Below are 25,475 nucleotides of genomic sequence, written 5' to 3'. Positions count from 1 at the left end.
TCTAGCAATAAGCTGAAATCCGCGAGATAGAAAAAAGACAAAACCGAAGTGCTGCTCCTCCAACGTAAAAACCTAAATCAATGTATATCCAGGAAATTAAGTGTAGGCCAGTAGTATAATCAAACAGTTCGTGGTAACGAACTGTAAGTAAGGAGCGACCCGGCTCAATGGTAACCGAAACTCTAAAAAACGGGATTTTGATACCAATAGATACATCAAAAGAATCAGATTTTAATTCTGATTTCAAATATATAAGTTTCATTAAGTTTAATTATACCCATCAGAAGTTACGTGCCTGAGAAAATTTGGCTGATTTTCGAAAAAAGGGGGAAAGACCCCCTAACAGTTATAGAACCTTAATGAAAATCACACCATCATATTCAGCGTATCAGAGAACCCTACTGTAGAGGTTTCAAGCTCCTATCTACAAAACTGTGGAATTTTCCATTTTTTGCCAGAAGAAAGATCACGGATGCGTGTTTATTTGTTTGTTTGTTTGTTTTTTTTTTGTTTTTTTTTTACCCAGGGGTGATCGTATCGACCCAGTGGTCATAGAATATCGTGGGAGGGCTCATTGGAACGGAAATTAAAAGTTCTAGTGCCCTTTTTAAGTGACCAAAAAAAATGGAGGGCAACTAGGCCCCCTCCCACGCTCATTTTTTACCCAAACTCACCCGATCAAAATTTTGAGATAGCCAGATTGTTCATCATGGTCGAAAATATGATAAAAATGTCTTTTAGGATGACTTGATCCCCCAAAGTCCCCAGGGAGCGGGCTGACAGTTTTGAACTTTACTCAATGTTAACATATATTATTGGTTATTTGGAAGTATACAGACTTTTTCAGAGGATATTTTTTCTGGTAGGTGGGGGAAGGAGAGGGTCGGGGGCTATATGGAAGGATCTTTCCATGAAGGAAGTTTTCATGGGGGAAGGGACATTGCTATGAAGGGGGCGCCGGATTTCCCAGCATTATTAAAGAAAAAGATCAGGAATTAAATAAAAAAACAAGTTTTTCAACTGATCAACTGATTGTGATTAAGAGGTCATTTTTAAAGAACTGGAAAAAAAATTCGAACTATAGTTTAAAGAGCAGGGTATTGACTAGGGGGCGAACCCCTAATATACGTGTTAAAAATTTATGAATATAGAAGTTCGTTACGTAAGTTAATTCTAAGTTACGTATATTTATTACTAATAAAAACGTTATTAAATAAAATTAAACAAGTTTCTAGAAAGCCATTTAGCAAAATATAATATGCAAATTTTTTTTTAATTATTCATGATCTGTGAGCCAAAATCAAAACCTGCATTAATTCAAAAACGTTCTAAAATTAAATAAAAAAAACAAGTTTTTCTAACTGAAAGTAAGGAACGACGTTAAAACTTAAAACGAACAGAAATTATTCCGTATATGAAGGGGGCTGTCCCCTCCTCAACGCCTCGCTCTTTACGCTAAAGTTTGACTTTCTCACAACTCTATTTTTTTAAACAATAAAAAAAACTTTAGCGTATTGAGCGAGGCGTCTGTTCGTTTTAAGTTTTAACGTCGTTCCTTACTTTCAGTTAAAAAAACTTGTTTTTTTTATTTAATTCAGTAAAGAAGCTTAAATTTTGCACATCATGACATAAAAAAAAGGAAAAATAAAGATTGATGATTTGACTCGTGCAGCTTATCTCTAGGCACACGACATGTATATCCTTCTTAAAAAATGATTTTTGGTGATAACTCGAAATAGTTTTAAGGCAAGATAACCTTCTATTCAAGATAACAGTTATCAACTCAATGATAGGTCCAATATTCCTCTTAAAAATCCTAATGAATCATGCGTAGTCAATTAAAACTTTCAGTAAATATTATTGAAAGTGACCAGGAATTTAGTCAGGAAACGAAATTTCGCCAGGAAATATACTCCCGACAGTAAGCTCTTATTCACAAAAAAAAACTTCTTGAGCACTTGACACGTAACAAAAACACACTCATTATCAGGCTCACTATAAAAGATTTCGTCTGGAAGATACACATTTAAAAGCAAGCTTTACCTTTTGGGTAAGGATACCAAACAATTGAAGGAATCACCTGTATAGTTTGATCACATTTTCTTCAGCTGCCAGTTCTTGCATCTTTTCATCTCTGATTGGAGCACATAATTTGGTCATTATGCCAAGTATAAATTTTCCATAATGCTAAAACGGAAACTGAATAAATTATCGGACAGTATTTTTTTTTAACAAGCACTTTGTCACATCAATTTTGTCAGACAAATCTCCTACCCTTATTCCGTTATTAATTTGTCAGCATAGTAATTTATTAAATTCCTCCGCATAATGATTCTATTTCCCAGTTTTGAAAGGCAAAAGGTCAAATCGAAGGTGGGCAAGCTTAGCTAGGTGTCACGGGGCTTAATTTTTTCATTTAATGGCTTTTATCTACCTCATATACAAAATGGATGGATAAAATCAAAGCGTTAACAAGAAGATGAGATAGAAAATTACACAATAGGTGTAAAACCGTGGTTCTCCAGATGACCGATCCATTGCCCAAGAAACCAAACTGCCTGTTCCGTGACTCACCAGGATACTGGAATACCGTTTTCATGTAAACATTGGTCCTCCCATCCTCCAGAGACGACAAAATCAGTCGACAAGTATTAAAAAAAAAAAAATTATAGAAAACAGGTAATTTTTGCGGAGATATTTATAAACCAACAGCTCTGTGCCAACATTTAATGGGTTAACATAATTGCATTTCCATGCACTGCAATACATATTTTTAGATCTTCTCCAGTAGACTCACGCACATCTTTGATGTTTTCTTCAGTTATTACAAATATCGGATGCCCAGGACTACTCAGCATCATTTAAGAATTTAGTACACATTTGAAACTTCAACATTACTCATCAGAACTTCAGAAACCAATATTCGTTGAAATACATCACAATTAATGCCAGAACAGAAATACAGAAAAAGATCACAACATACACCAGAACAATTGAGGGTACGCATTCCATGCATTGCACCATACGTTTCAAATCTTACTTGACGAGCCAAAGCACACTTTTAACTTTTCCTTCCGCTACATGGGCGCCAATAAGGGGGGGGGGCAGGGGGCACCCCCCCCCCTTGGATGAATGATGTTGCCTTATTTTTATATTTTTGTTCTGAGATTTCTATTATATAGCATTAAAAATGCCAATTAGACGAGGTTTGCCCCCCCTGGAATTCAGCTTATGGGCGCCCATGTTCCGCTACCATCAATTTCGGTTTGTCAACATTGTCATCACAATTTAGCTAAATTGATAATTGTTCGAGTTGAACACCTAACGCCTAACGCAATGATGCGAAAATCTCATTTCAATACATTTTATGCGATTTATAACGATGGTTTCGACGTCTAATTGGTCCGGAATGTTCGTTGGTCAGCATCCTCAATGTCATTCAGGTACTTACTTTAAAAAGTTTATACCCCTCACAGCCAGGGTTACTTGTTGGGGGGGGGGGGGAGAGATTTATCCCCAAGATTTTTGACTCTACTAGAAAAATATCTTTTTTGAATTTTAATATAAAAAAAAACACATTGAATAAATCTCTTCTCTTTCCACATTTTCGTGAATTCGCGACCCTGATCACAGCTCTGCTGTCAGACAGAGATAATCAATCATTCGATCGAAGCTGTGTCATCAGTTGGTATATTTGGCTAAAAGTTTCATAAGTTTTAGCTAAAAATTTAAATTCGGTCAAAAAGAAATTTATTTTAGCTGACAGCTAAAACAGATTGTCGTTCATAGCACAATAGCAAATACGGATTGACAATAATCATATAAATGGCAAGCATGACAGATTCATAGTGCCGTATTTCGGTCGACAAACTAGACATTTGACCATGTGGAAACTAACGATGTCTCTATTCATGACAATAATTATATCTAAAAGGTTGGAAAACTAATATTGGTACATAAAAAAAGCTTTATCTACTTGAAACATATATAACATTTAGATATTCTATTAAGAGAAAAAGATTAAGAGAAACAAATTAGAGAGAGATCCTTGTATCATTTAACGTAGAGGTAGGACAGAACAATATTTCCAGATCAAAGCTAATTAAAATATAAAGAGGGATGAAACTTTAAAAAGATACGATCAATTACCGTTGAAACAAATATTTTAATCATGATGAATTATTCTTAAACATAATTAGCAAATAACAGGTGCTACCAAAGCTTTAGATCTGATGTGGTGGTCCGAAAACACCATGACACCAAAAAGAAGGAAGAAAAAACTAATAATTTTTTAGTAAACTTTTAGAAAAATTGATCCTGCACACTACTGGAGCGAAATTTGGGCGTAATCGTTTTTTTATAAATACTGGTTCCAAGGCCGTATCTAGTATTTTTGTTCGATGGGGGAGGTACAAAATAAAACTAATTAAAAAAAATTATATTCATTTCTGGTACGTTTTTACGAGTCGAACAAACTTTTGGGAGGGAAGTTCAAACCCCTAACTCTCCTTTCCCTAGATATGGCCTTGACTGGTTTGCAGACAGAATTAAAAAAGAAAGAAAGAAAAGAGAGTCGAAACAATGAATGTTAGAAATAACCTAATTATATTTTTGATTTCAGAAGTGAAAGTTGCTTTGGGAAAAGAATAACCCCGTTTAAAGAAGAAGACGTTTAAAAGATCATTGTTGAAAACAGATTTGATAGAATTTAATCATTTTCTAATTTAAAGTTAGCACACTTAAAGATAATAAAGTAAGGGAGAGGAAAGGAAAATAAATATAAATAATGGAGAAAACGTATATTTATAGACCAATATATTAATGTTGATACCAAGATTAGTTTAAAAAATAATATTCAGAACTTCAAACAAATAATAATTATTTTTATAATGCTGTGGTGTTTAGCCAAAATGGGATAAATTATCTTTTTCAATTTTTTCAGGAGAGCAAATTTAGTGTTATACTGTTGCCATTAAATCCGTAAACTGCGAGGTGAAAAATGGGACTTACCACCTTATGTTAGTTTTTCATGACAAATCAAATGAACTTACATCAGCCTAGATGAACGGATATAGAAGATGTGGGGCTAATCCCATTTTGAAATATTACTTTTCTGAGGTTTTTGGCCAATTTCGTTTTGCCAAAATGGGACAAGTCACAAACGTTTTCTAAAGTTTCATCGTATGGATTAAAAAGCAAAATTTTTCGACTAACGCAACCAATGAATATCACTCCACTTAAACTGTTTCTTTTCGTGTCAATATTTCTTTTGGCAAACACTTTTCACAAATTTCAGTGAAATCCTTATGATTTCGATTTTGTCCACTGCACGAGTCACAGAAAAGCACAAAGGGGTTTGAGTTGATGCGTTACTTCTGCGAGGTTTTTGAAGAAACAAATGCCACTTCACTAGAACCCTTTTCCCCCTGAGCCTCGTACCAGACATAGTTACGTGACTTCTTGCTAGTTGAAATCAGTGAGTGTATTGTCAAGTAATATGAACAACATTGCCTTTAGTAGAAGACTAACTTTGCTTCAATCAGGTGTTGACAAGCACTGTTGGTGGTCAAAAATTCAGACCATTTACATGACATTAGATGACATTAGATTGTTTAACAAGTTTTTATTCCTCTCTTTTATCTTCTTAAATTAGCTCTTAAATTATCGACTTAGAAGCTCTCTCGTGCCTTTCTTTTGCTTCTACAACTGCAGCTCTTTCTTCATCCGTCACGGTTTCCGACAATAGTCTTACTTTAAAACCTTAACAAGTAGCACAGCTATCGTTTACTGTAGGCTTTAATCCCAAGTTGAAATATTTGTAAAATACTGTGATTTGTACATAGATTAATTAAAAAAAACTTTTTTCATAAATAAGTATTTTAAAAAAAAGTAAAGAACTTCATTATACCAAAAATTAACAAAAATACAATCAAATAATCTACCAAGCATACAACTACCACAAGTCAGTATCAATAAATAAATGAAACCCAAAACAAACAGAAATTAAAATAAATAAAAGAGTCAAACTCAAAATGAGCAGAAATTAATATGAGTAGGGTTCTAAGCCCCTATGCTTTCTAAAAGCCAGAATATAATTTGTACTTTACTGAAAAATTTCAAATGAATTTACGGAAAAAAATGTACATTGTTAGTTTAATATACATATGCTGATATTTATTCTTTAAAATCTTAATTAATTTTTGATTTCTTAAAGTTATAAAAAAGAAAACACTTAAGAGAATTTTTTGGCGTGAGTTGAGGGTTAGTTGCCCTCCAATCACTTTCGACTATCAAAAATGGCACTAGTCCGTTCAATTTCCAATAGAATAAGCCCTTTTTGAAGTTTCTACGAAAACACTTTACATAAAAACCTTATATCCCCCCAGGGCATAACTTAAAACCCTTACACTGGGGGTTTTGGTGGGTTGTCGTCCTCAAAGACCTAATTTCATAGACTTCAGACTACGTTGAACAAAATGGCTATCTCTAAATTTCGATTGGACATAATTGGGGAAATGGTGGACGTGAGACAGGGGTTAGTTGTCCTCCAATAACTTTTGACAATTAAAAGGGCACTACCCCTTTCAATTTCCAATCGAATGACCCCTTTTTGAAGTTTCTACAACAACGTTTTCTACAAAAACTTATATGTCCCCCAGGGCCTAACTTACAACCTTTGCCCTGAGGTCTATGGGGGGGGGTGTGATCCTCAAAGACATAATTTCCAGAACTTTCAACTACGTTGAAAAAAGTCTCCAAATTTTGATTGGATGTTTGGAGAAATGGTGGTCCAAAGAGGAGGGGGGGTATTGCCCTCCAATCACTTTCTACTATTAGAAAGGACACTAGCCCTTCCAATTTGCAATCGAATGAGCCCTCTTTGAAGGTTCTACGACAACTCTTTCTATAAAAAACCTTATATAACCCCAGGGCATAAATTACCACCCTTGCATTGATGGGTGGGGGGGGGAGTTATCATCCTCAAAGACATAATTTCCAGAACTTTCAACTACATTGAACAAAATGGGTATCTTAAAATTTTTATCTGATGTGTTTGGAGAAAAGGTTGGCGTGAGAGAGAGGTTAGTTGCCCACCAATCACTTTCGCCTATCGAAAAGGACATTAGCCCTTTCAATTTCCAATTGAATGAGCCCTTTTTGAAGTTTCTACGACAACGCTATCTATAAAAACCTTATATGCCCACAGGGCATAACTTACATAGCCTGAGGGGTGTGGGGGTTTGTCATCCTGAAAGACATAATTTCCAGAACTTTCAATTACATTGAACAAAAAGGCTATCTCAAAATTTTGATTGGATGTATTTGGGGAAATGAGCCCTTTTTGAAGTTTCTATGACAAAGCTTTCTATAAAATTTTCTATGTCCCCAGGGCATAACTTACAACCCTCACCCTGAGGGTTCTGAGGGAGTTGTCATCCTAAACGACCTAATTTCCAGAACTTTCATCTACATCGAACAAAACGGCTATCTCAAAATACTGATTGGATGTGTTTGTGGTAATGGTGTTCGTCAGAAGGGGGATAGCTCCCGTCCAATTACTGTCGACCGTTGAAAAGGGCACTAGCCCCTTGAATTTCCAATCGAATGAGCCCTTGTTGAAGTTTCTACGACAATGCTTTCTATAAAAACCTTATATGCCCTCAGGGCATAGCTTACAACCTTGCCCCTGGGGGTTGTGGGGGTGGGGTTGTAGTGCTAAAAAACATAATGTCCGGAGCTGTTATCTACGTAGAACAAAATGGTTATCTAGAAATCTTGATTCGATCTGTTTGGGGAAAAGATGGGCGTGAGAGGGGGGCTAGTTACCCTCTAATCAGTTTTAGCTATTAAAAAGAACACAAGCCCTTTGAATTTCCAAATGAGCCCTTTTCCAAGTTTCTACGACAATACTTTCCCTAAAAACCTTAAATGCCCCCAGGCCATAACTTACAACCCTTGCCCTGAGGGCTGTGGGTGGTTCTCATCCTCAAAGATATATTTTCCAGATCTTTTATTTTCCAGACTACGTTGAATAAAATGGCTATCTCAAAATACTGATTGGATGTGTTTGGGGAAATGGTGGGCGTGGAAGGGGTGTTAGTTGCCTTCCAGTCCCTTTCGGCTATTAAAAATCGCACAAGCCCTTCCAATTTCCAATCGAATAAGCCCTTTTTGAAGTTTCTACGACAACTCCTTCGATACGATTTGCCCTGGTCTAAAACAAAGAGAGAAAGAAACAAATAAATAATACATTGTGCCAACATCGTTCCTTACTGAGCCAGCGCTATTGCGCTGCCTATAATAAGGATCTGGATTCTTGTTTTTCTTCACTACACTTTTTCTTATACTTGCACCTTGGCAATATTGAGATTCAAGGATAAACAATTTTTGTACGAATTTGAACATGAATAGAGTGATTCAAAAGATGGAAATGACTTTATGTGCTCTTTTATAAATTCTATCTCAATTCAGTTGACCTGTTACGAGCTGGTTGGTCAGGAGTGGTAGCAGGAGTTTGGACAATACCGAAGTCTGCAAATTTCGAAATAATACCTTCGATTCTCTTTTTCGTTAATCAAAAAGAGCAGCAAAAGCACACTTGTTCAAGCTCAGTAGTGTCCAGTCTAAGATTCTGATTGTAAGTGAAGCTTACCCATCCTTACCTATCCATCCAATCACCTAGGACACACAGTACATCAGAACGAAATCAACGAAAAAGGATCCATGGACATGCAGCATTGCAGTTATTACATATATGCCATCATAAACTCAACAGTAAAAGCACCTCAAATCCGCCCAGTACGAAACGGAGGAAAAGCAGTTTCCTTTGCCAAACGCAGTTCGGTTTTCGGAAAGGACTTTCAACGGATGTTGCCATTTTAAAATTGATTGATTGGGTGAACGATGCATTTGATAAAGGTCTAATACAGGCAGCATTAATGCTAGACATTAAAAAAGCATTTGATATTATTGATCATGACAAATTACTTCAGATTCTCAAATCAATAGGGATACATAACGTACCTTTAAAATGGTTTCCTTCGTATTTTAATAATAGAGCTCGTGATCTTCATAATGTAAACCTAACATCTGAGCGCCATTTTATACCCTGTGGAGTGCCACAAGGGTCAATACTGGGAACTCTACTTTTTCTTATCTATTTTGGCCAAGTAAAATATTATTTGTCTGACGCCAACATAATACTATTTGCAGACGATACACTTCTTTTTGTTGCATGTGAAAATCTACCTTCTTTGTTTACAAAAATCGAAACAGCTCTCACTGAATTTATATCATGGGTTGATTCGAACTATTTAACACTGAATTACAGTAAGACAAATTATGTATTATTTTCTAGAATATCGTCAATTCAAACAGATCTAAAATTAAAAGTAGCTAATAATATTACAAATAGAGCAAAAACCAGTAGATATCTTGAATTTGTAGTTGATGAGAATCTATCGTGGAAAGAACATGCAGAATTAGTAGGTAATAAACTTTCAAGGTCCCTTGGAGTCACCCGCCGTCTTAAATTTAGTTTATCTAACACTGAAAATGATTTATCATTCTATTTTTCATCCCCATTTGTCTTACGGCTGCTCCATATGGGCAAGTAACTTCATTACTTGTTATAAAAGAGTTCAAATAATCAAAAATAAGGTAGTTCAAATTATATCACTTGTTCAACACAGATGACATCAGTCTTCATTTCAAATTTACCAAGATATTTGATGGATCGAAGAATCGTGATTTGCAAATTTGCAATTTGCAGATAGCAAATTTTTGTTTGAAATATTTCAATAACCCTTCATTTCATCTTCATTTCAAAATCTGTTTACATTAAATCAACATTTGCACACTTACGACACACGACACTCTTGTGACATAGTCCAAGAAGCGCCCTCTACGAAAAGAGCTTCTTTTTTAATTAGATTTTTTACACCGAATATTTGGAATTCACTCCCCTTAGACATCAGGAATTACAAACATTCTTATTTCCTTTAAGCGAGCAGTGAATGGTCATTACAGAAAAAATGTTTTAGTGCTGCCCTCCTCCAGGTTTTGTTTTTTCTCCACATTTTTATTTTCCCTTTTTTCTTGTTCCCTATTGCTTTCTCTCTCTTCTTCTTTTTTTACCCTTAAAATTGAAACCATATGTTGATTTATTTACTAGTTTACTTTCCTCCTCTTTTTCTTCTTCTTGATATGTTTAGTTAATTTGTTGTTTCTGTTTGTTTTTAACTAATATTAGTTAATGTTCTGCCCAAACCAAGCATATATGTTTTGCGCTTTCCTGGCAGGAATGTTATGTAAGTTATGTATTTTGTTTTTAGATAAAGATAAATGAAACTAAAAAAAAACTGAAACTGCTGGCGCAATGGGTTTGCCCTCAGCTTGGTAATACGGGACCCACAGCTCAAACTTAGCCGCAGCAACACACTGCAAGGCCGACGCAAGGACCATAGTAGTTAAGAAGCGTCGTTAATCGAATACAAATACGCAAGCACACACAATAAACTTCAAAAACTTGCATCATCTAAAAGCTGTATGTGTTAATACTATATCTTAAGAGAAATATTTACATTAAGAATAATGGTTTAAGAATTATTAGATTAGGGAGATAAGCAGATGACTTCATCCAGGTTGGCACTATCCATCACAATTTCTGACAAGGTAGAATAAATACTTTATGCAAGCGCGTCAATTTAGAGGGGACAATTACCCCTCCCCTAGTTTTTTTGCCCCCTCTATATTTTTAAATATACTTTTTTGGGGGGTATTGGAAAATACAAATTTTTGTGTTTTCATTAAAAGTTTTAAAAGAAACAACAAACTTGACCTCCCCCCGCCCCGCCTAGAGTCTGAAAAAACATTTTGCTTTATGTATTTAACTTTAACTGAGAATCACAATATTGTAAATACTTGAATTTTTCGGACACAAAGCGTTGTCAAATTTGGCGAAGAAGTTTCGCTCATTTATTTTCATGATTGAGCGTGGCAAGACGAGCTAAAATCGGGCAGTGCCCTAGGAACTTGATAATTTGAAACGATTAAAAGAAATATAAGTAGAAAATTGCGATTTTCAGGTATGAATAGATCTAAGATGGGTTCAGGTGGAGGGGGGGATATATTCCTTTTAATGTCCTTGATACATTAAAAAATCAAAGAAAGTGTGTCCAGAAAGTGATAATGTACCTTAGTTTGTTTGATTTCTCATCTCAGTCGTCTAAAAGTCAAGTTTTAATTTCAAATATTTCACCAAAATCTATTTTTTATTACTTTCAGATTGATATATGCAAGATTAAAAAGAATAATCTGGGATGTAGATTTATATTTTCATTCACAATCCAAATCAAAAATTTGTACTGCAGATGTCTAAAGCCTTTGTCTTTAATTCAAACTTAGAAAAGTATACGAAATATTTGCTGAGTAATGGTAACTAACAAAAGGATAGAACATTCTAGAGTTCCTCTAATCAAGAGTTCTTTAGTCAGTTTGCTACTGCAATCACTTTTAAGACAAAATTTCTTAGTCAGTTTGCTGTTAGGTAAGGTTCATGAGATCCATATGTACATGTTTAAAGTAAGAAATCACTTTGCAGACAAAATTTTTTAGTCAGCTTGCTGCTTTTTAAGGTCTATAAGATACGTATAAGGTAAGAAATTACTTTCCGGACAAATTTCTTAGGTTTACTGCTGCTTAAGATGCATGAGATCCATATGTATGTGTAAAAGGTAAGCAATCACTTTCCGCACAAAAATTCTTGGTAAGTTCACTGCTGCTTAAGATCCATGAGACCCATATGTATATGTATAAGGTAAGTAATTGCTTTCCGGACAAAATTTTTCTTAGTTACTTTGCTGCTGCTTTAGATACATATGTATATTTTTAAAGTACGCAATCGCTTTGCGGATAGAACTTCTTAGTCTGTTTGCTGTTTTTTGAGGTCCATGAGATCCATACCATTATGTATAAGGTAAGCAATCACTTTGCAGAACCGATTCCTTAGTCACTTTGCTCCTTCTTAAGGTCCATGAGATCCACATATGTATATATACGTATATGGTATGAAATCCCTTTCTGGACAAAATTTCTTAGTTAGTTTGCTGCTGTTTAAGACGCATGAGATCCATATGTTTGTCTATACGGTAAGCAACACTTTGCGGACAAGATTCCTTAGTCAGTTTGCTCCTTCTTAAGGTTCATAAGATCCATATATATCCACCTATAAGGTAAGAAATTGCTTTCCGGACAAATTTTTAGTTAGTTTGCTGCTGCTTAAGATGCATGAGATCCATATGTATGTGTAAAAGGTAAGTATTCACTTTCCGCACAAAAATTCTTGGTAAGTTCACTGCTGCTTAAGGTCGATGAGACCCATATGTATATGTATAAGGTAAGCAATCGCTTTCCGGACAAAATTTCTTAGTTAGTTTGCTGCTGCTTGAGATCCATATGTATATTTTTAAAGTAAGCAATCGCTTTGCGGATAAAATTTCTTAGTCAGTTTGCTGCTTTTTGAGGTCCATGAGATCTATACCATTATGTATAAGGTAAGCAATCACTTTTAGAGCAGTATCACTTGAGAGTTCGTCGTGTAAACACCTTGTTTTTGGATACTAATCTTTTAAATAAAGTAAGATTTCAACCTGTGTGTTTCCCTACAGACATTTATAATCGGCTTATTTATTCTCTGGCTATTGACATTTTTTACTGAATATAAATTCCCTTGAGATTTAGTGATTTAATAAGTACAGAGACTCAGACAGAAACATTTAATTACACTAGAGGATTGTATTCTTTATGGACAGCAGCGGTATGGCCGAAATGAACTCTAGATTTAGCTGCGTTGCCAGAGCTTGATTGTTGCGCTGTGGAAAGTGCCCCCGAATTTTTTAGAGCAGTGTTGCCACCTACTGTACTGACTGAATATAAGCCAAAATTCTATAGTAGTTTCCGGAACAAAATATTGATTGATAACATATACTAGACAACAAGCAGAAGAGGGGAGGGTTCCTGCCGCACGCGCCGTATGTACCTGCCGGTATTTAGTTACCCTTAAATTGCGGGGAATTGGTGAGTGGGTCCCGACACTTCCCTTGTTCCTAGTATTGTGTGGACGGAGGCATTTGAAGTCTCAGAGGCGTTTGTCTGTGCAAACAAAGCAGAAATCGTCAGTCGTGCGCGCAAAATCCCATGCTGCTGTGCATAGAGCTTGTTAAGTCATGATGTTTTAACAGAGTGAGAATTTGCATTATTCGCCCGTGTTGAATTTCGTTCAGCGAAACAAGGAAGAGGGAATTGATGATGAGACTATCAAAAGATTTGGAGCGGAGTTTTTTGATTGCGAAGTGATTGTGATCGCAAAGAAATGGCTGGGCTTGAAGCTGGATCCTGATGCGCCATTTCAGAAGCGAACCGGAACGAAGGCACCATCTAGTCACCTTGGTGATATCTTTGAAATGCTGAGAAAAGGTGATTCAGATTGTTTTACAATTCCGACTTTCGTCATTCGAAGCCCTTCGGAAGTGCCAGTTATCCCGGCTTCGGCTTACTCGGCTTTGCTCTCGAAAGTCAATGAACTGAACTTGCATCTAAAAACTATATCCAATCAGTTCGAGTCTTATTCAGCCAATTTTCCACCGCTATCCCAGCCTGGGGATGCTGCTTCTTCACTATCGAGTAGCCATGCTACAGTGATTGTTTCAAACCTTCCGCAAACAGTTTGCAACCCCAAAAGTCGAAAGGAATTCTTAGACCAATTGTCAGGTCACGAGTCAGTTTCCAGTGTCCGCCCACGAGGTGACAAGTTGTATGTCAACATTGAGAAATCTGTTATTTCGGATTTCTGAAATTCGATTAGTGCAGCCGCATCGGGTGCTACCACTAAAACTGTGCTTAAGCGTCACCTTGGGATTGCTAGAGGTATCCCTGAGGATTTTGACATTGCTGGATTAAATTCGTACCCTGGTGTGACTGAAGCCACTTGTTTCGGCTCTTCACAAACAATTAAGCTAGAGTTTTCGGATACATTCGCAAAAGGCAATGCCATCAAGAACGGCCTGAAAATAGGTTACGAAATATTCCGTGTGTACGATTTCATCAGTGTACCCCGTTGCTGCTTCAAATGCCGATCCCCAGATCACATGATGAAGGATTGCACCAGTCCTGTTGATAAATGTGCTCGTTGTGCCGGTAATCATACTGCCACTAAGGAAACGCCTTGCCAAAATAGCCCCAAATGTGCAAACTGCAACGGTGATCATACATCCTTTAGTTTGAAAAGTCCAGTGCTCAAGTCTCGCGTTTCGAGTAGTGCCCGAAAATGATGCAGTCCCTTTCAGCTGTCTCGTACAACATAAATGGTACCAGAAGAAAAGAGCATGTTATTGACGAACTTGCATGTAACTATGACATTGTCTGTTTGCAAGAACATTTATTATCGTCGGCTAATACAAACCTGCTAAAAAGAAGTGCTAATCACGTCGTTTTCGTATCGGCGGCACGAACTACTTTCGGACGGCCGTCGGGTGGGCTTGCTTGTATACTGAACCGAAATAGTGTTGCTTGCTACTCGCCTGTGCTTTTTCACAGTGATCCTAACATTTTGGCCGTGCGGATTAATGATTTAGTGATCGTAAATGTTTACTTGCCTTGTGACAGAAAATCGGTTCAATCTCTTAACAGATTCGCTAAGACTTGCAGTGTATTACAGAAACTTTTGGAATCCGTCTCAAATCAAGGTTATCGTTTTTTGATCGCTGGAGACTTTAACGCTGACCTGCTGTCATCGAATATTCGCTCGGATTTGATATTTGATTCGCTGCCGCAGTTTAAGCTGGTTGAAAAAACTTGTATATATTCTTATCTTCATCATTCCGGTAGTCAAAGTAATATTGATCATGTTGTTTGTTCTCCGGGCCTACCCGTTTCTACTGTAACTGTTCATGAAGATCATTGCGATTTAGATCACCTACCGATTTCGTTTGTTTTTCAAATACCGATTTGTACTAATCGTAATGCTTTACAAGCAGGACGAAGATGGGTTTTCCGTCGAAATTGGAATAAGATAAATTTATCGCTGTATATTTCTACGCTAGCTATGCTACTTGCTACAATTCAAGTTCCTTTCCACCTTCTACAGCTTAGTTGTAAGTCTTCAAATGATAAAAATACTCTAAATGATTATTATCTAAAATTAGTATCTTGCCTTAAAACAGCTGAATTGACCGCTGTACCACAGGAGCGAGTCAGGCGAAACACGCGTAAACCGGAGTGGTCGTGGGATCCTGAATTGAAATCGATTAAAAATAAAGCAAAGTTTTGGTTGCGGATTTGGGTTTCTTGTGGTCGTCCGTCTGAAGGGGTTATTCATCAAATAAAGCAAAAGACAAAATTAGAATATAAAAAATACCTGCGCTCGACTAAATCAAAAATATCGAATTTCCCGTTAAGTAAACCTGATTGGCAAAAGGTAATTAATTCTGAAAAACTTGATGATTCTTTTGCTACAAGCCCGATTAGTGCCGGTGCATGGCATAGTTATTACAGTAAAGTTTTTAGTTCAGTGAATTATCATGTCCATTCGGTTTTTTCGAAACTTCTTATTGCCGCACTTCCCGTATCGCTGAGCCAAACTCAGATTTTGCCTGTCGAGCTCTCTGTGGTTCAGCAGGCAGTAAAAAGGTTGAAATCAAATTCCCTCGATTGTGATGGCATTTCTGCCAACCATTTAACAGTTGATTGCCCACTTCTTTTTCAACACCTGCAGTTGCTTTTCCAAATGTGCTTGTGTGCGTCTGCGGTACCGGATAGCTTCCTATGTGGGTCTGTAACATCAATTCTTAAAAGAGGGAAACCTCCTAGCGATTGCTCGTCGTATCGGCCAATAACTGTGTCATGCAATCTCAGTAAAGTTTTTGAATATGTTCTTCTTCCGCCCATATCGAGTGCACATTTTGGCGAAAATCAGCTTGGATTTTCGTCTGGGGTAGGGTGCCAGCAAGCCCATCGAGTTCTAATTAATCTTCTTATCGATGCGACTAAAAAGGGATATGAACTCCATTTTTGCGCCTTGGACCTTTCCAAGGCTTTTGACAGCGTCGTCCACTCACAAGCTCTGTTTTCCCTTTTTAGTCACGGCATTAATCTTTCTCTGGTTTCTCTCCTTCGTTATTGGTATGCCAATTCTTTTCTACGGATAAAAGCTGAAGGGGTTATTTCCGATTCTAAAATTCCGGTTCGGCGTGGTGTCAGACAAGGTGCTGTCCTTTCCCCTTCTATCTTTAAACTTTGCATTTCTTCTGTTTTATCTTCTATCCCAACCACTTGTATTTTTCAGGCGATTAATCTTTCTTACATAGCGTATGCTGATGATATACTTCTAATTAGTAGGACTAGAAAAGGTCTTTCTGTTTCTGTATCTACAGTTGCAACAAACCTTAGTAAGATTGGTCTATCACTGAATTTCTCTAAATGTGATTATCTTTCGTTTAACAGTAATTGTAACTCGCCTTTAGATTGCGCTTCTTTTTCTGTCCCATGTGTCTCTTCTTTTCGATGGTTGGGTATAAATATTGCTAAAAATCTTAAATCTCTCCGAGAACAAGCCGTGGCGAATTGTAAGAAAAAGATCCAAGTATCTTACTCCAAAATTGTTGCCAATCGGGGGAAATACAGTAGGAAGACCCTTGCTAAATTGTATTCTGTTTTTACTGATCATTCAATTTTGTTCCTTTCTGGTGTTTATCCCATTCTTGGGCGAAATAATACCCGGTCATTACGTTCTTATTATTTTCGGTTCTCGCGTTTTCTACTGTATTTGCCTCCGTGGTACCGGAACCGTAACCTTGTCTCAGTTTTTGGGCTTCCAGATATAACTGAAAAGCTAGTTGAGCTTGCTGACAAACTCCCCAGACAGTGATGGCTCTCCCAGCTCATCATGGGTTTGTACGCCTCCTTCATTGATTTAGTGTCTTTACTGTGTATTTAGTCGATTTGTATGTATTTTTTTTTTTCTTTTCTTTTATTTATACTCCGCTTTTGTTACCTTAGCGGGTTAAAAATAAATTATTATTATTATTATTATACTTTGCTGACACGGTTCCTTAGTCAGTTTGCTCCTTCTTAAGGTCCATGAGATCCATATACGTATATATACGTAAATGGTATGAAATCGCTTTCTGGACCAAATTTCTTAGTTCGTTTGTTGCTACTTAAGACACATGAGATTCATATGTTTGTCTATAAGGTAAGCAACACTTTGCGGACAAGACTCCTCAGTCAGTTTGCTCCTTCTCCTTCTTAAGGTTCATAAGATCAATGTATATCCACCTATAAGGTAAGAAATCGCTTTCAGAACATAATTTCTTAGTTAGTTTGCTGCTGTTTAAGGTCCATGAGATCCATATATGTATATATACGTATAAGGTAAGAAATTGCTTTCCGGACAAATTTCTTAGTTAGTTTGCTGCTGCTTCAGATGCATGAGATCCATATGTATGTGTAAAAGGTAAGCAATCACTTTCCGCACAAAAATTCTTGGTAAGTTCACTGCTGCTTAAGGTCGATGAGACCCATATGTATATGTATAAGGTAAGCAATCGCTTTCCGGACAAAATTTCTTAGTTAGTTTGCTGCTGCTTGAGATCCATATGTATATTTTTAAAGTAAGCAATCGCTTTGTGGATAACATTTTTTAGTCAGTTTGCTGCTTTTTGAGGTCCATGAGATCTATACCATTATGTATAAGGTAAGCAATCACTTTGCAGAAACGATTCCTTAGTCACTTTGCTCCTTCTTAAGGTCCATGAGATCCACATATGTATATATACGTATATGGTATGAAATCGCTTTCTAGATCAAATTTCTTAGTTAGTTTGTTGCTACTTAAGACGCATGAGATCCATATGTTTGTCTATAAGGTAAGCAACACTTTGCAGACAAGATTCCTAGTCAGTTTGCTCCTACTTAAGGTTCATAAGATCCATATATATCCACCTATAAGGTAAGAAATCGCTTTCCGAACCTAATTTCTTAGTCAGTTTGCTCCTGCTTAAGGTCCATGAAGTTTCATATTTATATGTATAACGTAAGCAATCGCTTCCAGGACAAAATTCATCTGGCTCAACTGTTTCCTTTGAAAATATCAAAAAAGAGTTTATATGGAAAGCCATTGTTTACTCTAAGGTCCTTTGTCCATAGTCATACAAAATAAATAAATAAACGAAGAACGAAGAAAATGATTTTACATTGGGGCTGGCAACCACACACACATACACAGACAAACAACATCAAAAACATGTGCGCACATTGGCAGATAATGGAATGTAGAATTATTTGCAAAACCTTAACTTACAAATAGATTGACTCGCAAAAAAAAAAATTCAGTGCCAAATAGAAGGATAGAAAGACCAAAAGATAGAAAGACAAAAGAAATAGACAGAAAGTTAGAAGAAAGAAAGAAGATAGAAAGACCAAAAGATAGATAGAAAGATAGAACAAATAGACAAATAGAAAGACCAGAACAGAAAGAAGGCGACCTACTAAAAAGTCAAGAGTTCCTTTGTCAGCTTGCTGCTCTATTAACTCCATATCCAACACTTCTTCGATTTGCTGTCGGGTTGGTGTCTGATGTGGCATCAATAGACCAAGAAGATTCTAAAAATAGTAGCCAATAAGTAACTCGATACATTAAGACCATACATTTGCAAGAAATCTATTCCATCGGGGGGGGGGGAATTAATCAAAACATAAAGAAGCAAATAATATGAACATTAAACTTGAGCAACTCAACCATGTATCTAGCTCAGAAAAAAAAACATTAATTAAAATTTTCAAAAAAGACATTTCTGCAAAAGACATTTGCAGACAGCATATTGACGCTAAGTGATGCTCTAACCGTGTAAAGCTCAAAAAGGTTGCAATTTAGATTACCATTTTGCAATGACAAGAGAAGAAATGACAAATCAATTTCAGAAAATCACCAACAAAGCATCTTTTGAACATCTTAGTATTCCAAGAAGTAAGAGTAATCCTTTGATTTTCGGCAGGAAACAACCATTTCCTGCAATAAAATGTTTAATCTAAGAATTAATTTTTACCCTTTTCTTCCATTCTCAATTTCCTGTTTCAATACTCATAAATCTCAGTTTTGACTTAGTTGTTTAAATTATGAAAATTATGAAGAAGGATAAAATGTTTGGCATTCTTGTGTCACGATTAAAGATAAAACAAGCATTTTCCAAGTGAAAGTCAAGAGTGATACCAAAGCTTAAAACGATCAGAAATTATCGTGCTGAAGAGGGGGACTGACCCCCTTCAATACTCCGCTCTTTACCCTAATGGTATATTGTGTTTTACTGAAAGCAATTTTGAGTGCAATAAATACAGATGGGGGATAATTACAAGTGTTTTACTTAAATTACCTATCAAAACATCTGAAGATTTTATGGTTTAAAGCAAATGTACATCAAAAGCCCTTCCATTTTCGAGGCATTGTGAAAAACACTTTCTTGGCCCATTCCATTGTCCTTGTGTAAGGACATTCGTTCTCGAAATACTGGGCAAAACATTATAACTTTTAAGTCAAGAAAAAGCACGGTATAATCCTAGGACATAAGCTCCACATAATAATACATGTTAAGAAAACAATTCTTACTTCATATTGTGCAGAATAATCATAGTTAACACATTTTGCAGGGGAGAATCTTTATCTTCACTTCTTTCATTGTTGTAAAATTTTTTTTAACAGTTTTCTGAAAAATAAGCATGGATTCGACAAGCATTTTCTCCATTTTCAAATACAAATTAATACCATCAGTACCACCTAATTATTTGTCAAATCACATGTTAATAGAAAAATAGTGAGAAATTAGGTTAGGTTAAGCTAGGTTTGGTTAAATAGCAGTTGGGCGTTTGTTTGAGCACGATTTTCAAGATTTAGAGAATAGACACAAAAAATTTAGAAATGTGGTAGAAAAACTGGAAATACAAGGAAAGAAGTGAAGATAAGGGTTCTCCCCGTGCAAAATGTGTTAATATATATATATATATATATATATATATATATATATATATATATATATATATATATATATATATATATATATATATATATATATATATATATATATATATATATATATATATATATATATATATATATATATAATATATATATATATATATATATATATATATATATATATATATATATATATATATATATATATATATATATATATATATATATATATATATATATATATATATGGATGCAAAAAGTCAGAAAAACTTAAATATTCTATGATTAAACCCGGGTTGTTTTAGAAGAAAAGAATAGTTTTTTAACTGAAAGTAAGGAGCGACATTAAAATTAAAACGAACAGAAATTATTCCGTATATATAAGGGTCTGTCCCCTCCTCAACGCCTTGCTCTTTACGCTAACGTATGACTCTTTCTCACTTCTCTATTTGTTAAAGCAATAAAAAACTTTAGCGTAAAGAGCAAGGCGTTGAGGAGGGGACAGCCCCTCCCATATACAGAATAATTTCTGTTCGTTTTAATTCTTGACGTTGCTCCTTACTTTCAGTTAAAAAACTTGTTTTTTTTTTAATTTAATTTCTGAACTTTTTTTTAAATAATGCTAGGAAATCCGGCGGCCCCCTTCATAGAAATGTCAATTCTCCCATGACAATATCCTCCATCGAAAGATCCTCCCACGGAGCTTCCTCCTCCGATCCCTCTCCCCACCAGACGAAATCCCTTCTGAAAACATCTGCATGCTTCCAAGTAACAAAAACTATATGTAAACAATGGGCAAAGTTCATAACTTGGAGCCCTTCCTCCGAGAACTTTGGGGGGTTAAGAAGTCCTCAAAGACGTAGTTATTAAGTTTTCGACTATGCTGAACAGAATGACTATCTCAAAATTTTGATCAGGTGACTTTGGGAAAGAATGAGCGTGGGAGGGGGCCTAGTTGCCCTCCAATTTTTTGGTCACATAAAAAGGGCACTAGAACTTTTAACTTCCGTTCGAATGAGCCCGCTCGCGATATTTTATGACCACTCGATCGATACGATCACCCCGGGAAAAAAAACACGCATCCGTGATTTTTTCTTCTGGCAAAAAATGCACAATTCCACATTTTTGCAGGTAGGTGCTTGAAACCTCTACATTAGGGTTCTCTGATACGCTGAATATGATAGTTTGATTTTCATTAAGATTCTATCACTTTTAGGGGGAGTTATCCCCTTTTTTCAAAAATAAGGCAGTTTTTTCAGGCTCGTAACTTTTGATGGGTAAAACTACAACTCGATGGAAGTGGAATATTTGAAATCAGCAGAATAATCTGATTCTTTTGATGTATCTACTGGTATAAAAATACCGTTTCTTAGAGTTTTGGTTACTATTGAGCCGGGTCGCTCCTTACTTACAGTTTATTATCACGAACTGTTTGAAAGAGTAAGGTGTTGAGGAGGGAGAAACCCCCCACACATACGTACATAATGATTTCTGTTTGTTTTAAGTTTTCATAATGTTTCTTACTTTCAGTTGAAGAAATTTGTTTATTCATTTAATTTCTGATCATTTTTTAAATAATGCCAGGAAAACTGGCTACACCTCCACAGAAAGATCCCTCCTCCCTACAGAAATATTCTCTAGATAATTCAATATCGGGTACAATTTACCCCCCCCCCCACAATTACCTTTTACATGTCCACGCGTAAAAGTGAGTCGGCCAAATGAAAGCAAGACACTTAAAAAGAATTTCGTATTGGAATTCTGGCGATTTCCCCCAGTGTAAAATTTTCCGTGAAAAGTGTCCTCCCTGGAAACTTACCTCCCCATGGAAAATCTTCCTTGTGGAAAAAAAAACAGCATAAAATTCGCTCCTTCCCCCAAAAATGTATGCATAATTTCCTATAACAAACAATATACGTATACAATTGGGAAATTTTATAACTTTAAGACCTTTCCATAAGAGCTCTAGGGGAATTTGTTACCTTCAAAGGTATATTTTTCAGGTTTTTCAAATGCTGAACAGAATGGCTATCTCAAAATTTTGAGCAGACAAAATTGGGAAAAAAGGGGCGTGAGATGGGGCCTCGTTGCCCTCCAGCATTTTTGGTCACTTAAAACGGCACTATAACTTTTAATTTCCGTTCGAATGAGCTCTCTCTTGATGTTCTAGGACCTTGGGTTGGTACGATTACCCCTGAAAAAAAAAAATAAACACGCATCTGTGATCTTTCTTCTGGCAAAAAAATACAAAGTTGCACATTTTTAAAGATGTGAGCTTGAATAGGGGTTTCTGATACGCTGAATCTGACGGTGTGATTTTCACTAATATTCTTTCACTTGCAGGGGGTGTTTCCCCCTCTTTCAAAAATCAGGCAAACTTTCTCAGGCTCGTAGCTTTTGATGAGCAAAAATAAACTTAATGAAATTTATATATTTAGAATCAGCAGTATAAGCCCATTCTTTTAATACATTTATTGACATCAAAATTCCGTTTTTTAAAGTTTCGATTACTATTGAGCCGTATCACTTGTTTTTTTTTATTGTTTTTTTTTATTATGTATATGTTATTACGTATATGAGGGAGTTCTTCCCTTAGTCAATACCACGCTCTTTACGCTAAAGTTCGAATTTCGTTTGAATCACAAACCCCTGAATCGCAAAGGCCGTTTAATTAGAATAGATAGCGCTTTTGAAAGTACTAAAAAAAAAACTGCAGCCTAAAGAGCGAGGTAATGACTTGGGGGAGAACCCCCTCATATACGTAATAATTTCTGTTAGTTTTAATTTTTAATGTTGATTCTTACTTTCAGTTGAAAAAACTTGTTTTTTTTATTTAATTTCAGATCGTTTTTTAAATAATGCTGGGAAATCTGGTGCCCCCTTCATAGAAATGTCCCAATGAAACATCCTTGGGACTAATAGAATTAACCCAAGGAAACAACCTCCACGGAAATATTCTCCCGCGTAACCCCCTCCTTCAAACCCTCCCCCCCCAGCACCACCAGAAAAAAATCCTTCGTGAAAACGTCTGTATATTTCCCAATAAGCAATACTATATGTAAACAATGAGGAAAGTTCGTAACTTGCAGCCCTTCCCCCGGAAACTGTGGGGAATTAAGTCATCCTCAAAGACATATTTATAAGATTTTCGACCATAATGAAAAAATGGCTATCTCAAAATTTTAACTGGGTGACTTCGGGAAAAAAATGAGCGTGGGAGGGGGCCAAGCAGCCGTCCAATTTTTTTGGTCACTTAAAAAGGGCACTAGAACTTTTAATTTCCGTCCAAATGACCCCTTTTACGATATTATAGGACTACTGGATCGATACGATCGCCCCTGGGGAAAAAAAAAAATAAATAAACATGCATCCGTGATCTTTATTCTGACAAAAAATACAAAATTTCACAATTTTGCAGATAGGAGCTTGAAACTTCTACAGTAGGGTTCCCTGATACACTGAATCCAATGGTGTGATTTTCATTAAGGTTCTATGAGTTTTAGGGGGTTTTCTCCTTTTTTCAAAAATAAGGCAAATTTTCTCAGGCGCGTAGCTTTTGATGGGTAAGACTAAACTTGATGAAACTTATATATCTAAATTCAGCATAAAAAATCTGATTCTTTTGATATATCTATTGGCATCAAAATTCCGTTTTTTAGAGTTTCGGTTACTATTGAGGCGGGTGGCTCCTTACTTACAGTTTGTTACCACGAACTGTTTAATTAAAGAGGCAAGTCTTCTCTCTTTTCAAATATACTATACATATATATTCAGACCATGCAGGTAATGGGGTGTAAGAAGTGAGAAAAATCGAAGAAAAAAAAATATCTATGGCCAAACTCTGATTCTTCTTCTTCAAGAAATTAAAGGGATAAGATCTGTCTAGTCAAATAAATTGTGCATATATGTTCGGACCATGTAGGTAATGGGTTGCAAAAAGTCATAGAAACATAATTTACCCTAAAGGTCTAAATGTGTAATAACAGAGAAAAAAATATAAACAAAGACAGGATAAACGAACTGCCATATAACAACAACTGCCAATAATAATAACACGGTGATTATGCAGTTTAATCGCATGATTATGCTGCATAATCATGCGAACATATCCACATTTCTATTATCAGTTTGGCAATTATTTTAATTCAGTTGATTATTTCGCATGGGGTGTAAGAAGTGTTCTTTGTATTTTTTCCCCGTCAACTCTTTGACCCAACTACTGATTGGTTTCACTTGGCCTCTACAGTCTCTTTTATCATATTACCAGCATTTGACATTATCATCAGATTTACCATTACCTTTATCGTTTACCAAGCAAGGTGCTCCTTTGTCACTTTCAGAACTTTTTTTTTCCAAGAACACTATCTGAAAGAAACTCATATCACATTTATCCCATTATTATATCAGGTTTGTCAGAACAAGTAAACTTTTGATTGATCAGAACAATTAACATTTTCCAATTTGTTCCCCAGTTATTTAACGAATAAATTGAGTTCGTTTGCAGTGAAAACAAAGGAGCTACTGACCTCCTGATCAAAAGTGCCACGCATACACCCCAACTTCATCTTTACGAATGAAGCCATAAACGAAGTTGACGAGCTTCGTGTCTTTGGAATCTACGTCTTCTCAGATCTCTCTTAGAAAACTCACCTTGATTGGGTCAGAACCTACTGTACTAGAAAGCTGGGGATCACTCTTCGCTGTAAAAACTTTCTATATCCCAACTAGATTATCGCATTTTACAAGTCTTGCCCCAGACTCTTCGACAAGTATGGATGCCCGCTGTATGCTGATGCTCCGAAAGCGTTGTTGTCACCACTTTATAACATCCCGAATAGAACTAAAAGGGCAGGTTCAGTTGTTCCCTATGATTCTCTCCAGCCTGTTAGTGAAAGGCTTGATGTAGCGTCGATGGCTGTTTTCTATAAGTACATAAATTTACCTTCTTCTCTGGAGCTTTATCATATTGCGCTCCCATTGCCCAACTGACAGGACAATCACGAAGGCACACAGCTCGGTCCAACTATTTTAAGGATGAGACGCCGAGAACAGGGAACTTGAAGAACAGCTTCATTTGACGTTGCACTTCAATTTAGAACGGTCTTCCTGGGGACGTTGTTCCTAAAAGTTTTTCTTTCGACTCATTCAAAAGAAGATTCGACAATCATCTGAAACCTCGAGATGCAGCGATGTAAAAGGCTATCGGTAAATTAGATATTTAAATGCACATGATCCTGCAAATTTAGGAACAATAAAAACTCAACGGAAGTTGAGACTAGGGAAGATAAACTGAAACTATGAATATGATGATTTGAAGCCAACTAAGGAAAATAGGCAAGATTTTTAAAGTTAAGTTTGCTTTAATGAAACAAAAATATTAATCTTTAATGCTATCTTTAATGCTATTAATAAATAAAAAAAATATTCCATAAAAAAAGTTTTTCAAAGA

General features: G+C 36.0%; 1 protein-coding gene across 2 annotated transcripts in view; it reads right to left on the bottom strand.

Annotated features, from left to right (window-relative positions):
• Nucleotides 1–25,475, bottom strand: part of LOC148954875 (T-complex protein 11-like protein 1) — an 89,387-nt gene that overhangs the window by 34,352 nt on the left and 29,560 nt on the right. For both annotated transcript variants that reach the window (XM_089098984.1, XM_089098988.1), the window contains exons 5-6: nucleotides 18,547–18,660; nucleotides 2,081–2,187 (exon numbers count right to left, since the gene is read on the bottom strand). In XM_089098984.1, coding sequence (XP_088955110.1) covers nucleotides 2,081–2,187; nucleotides 18,547–18,660 — 221 coding nt within the window. The remainder of the gene's footprint in view (nucleotides 1–2,080; nucleotides 2,188–18,546; nucleotides 18,661–25,475) is intronic.

Source organism: Artemia sp. Qi Xiang Cuo, chromosome 2 (assembly GCF_049724085.1).
Source record: "Artemia sp. Qi Xiang Cuo chromosome 2, ASM4972408v1, whole genome shotgun sequence".
NCBI classification, from domain to species: domain Eukaryota; kingdom Metazoa; phylum Arthropoda; class Branchiopoda; order Anostraca; family Artemiidae; genus Artemia; species Artemia sp. Qi Xiang Cuo.
This window is presented reverse-complemented; position numbering and strand designations above follow the sequence as displayed.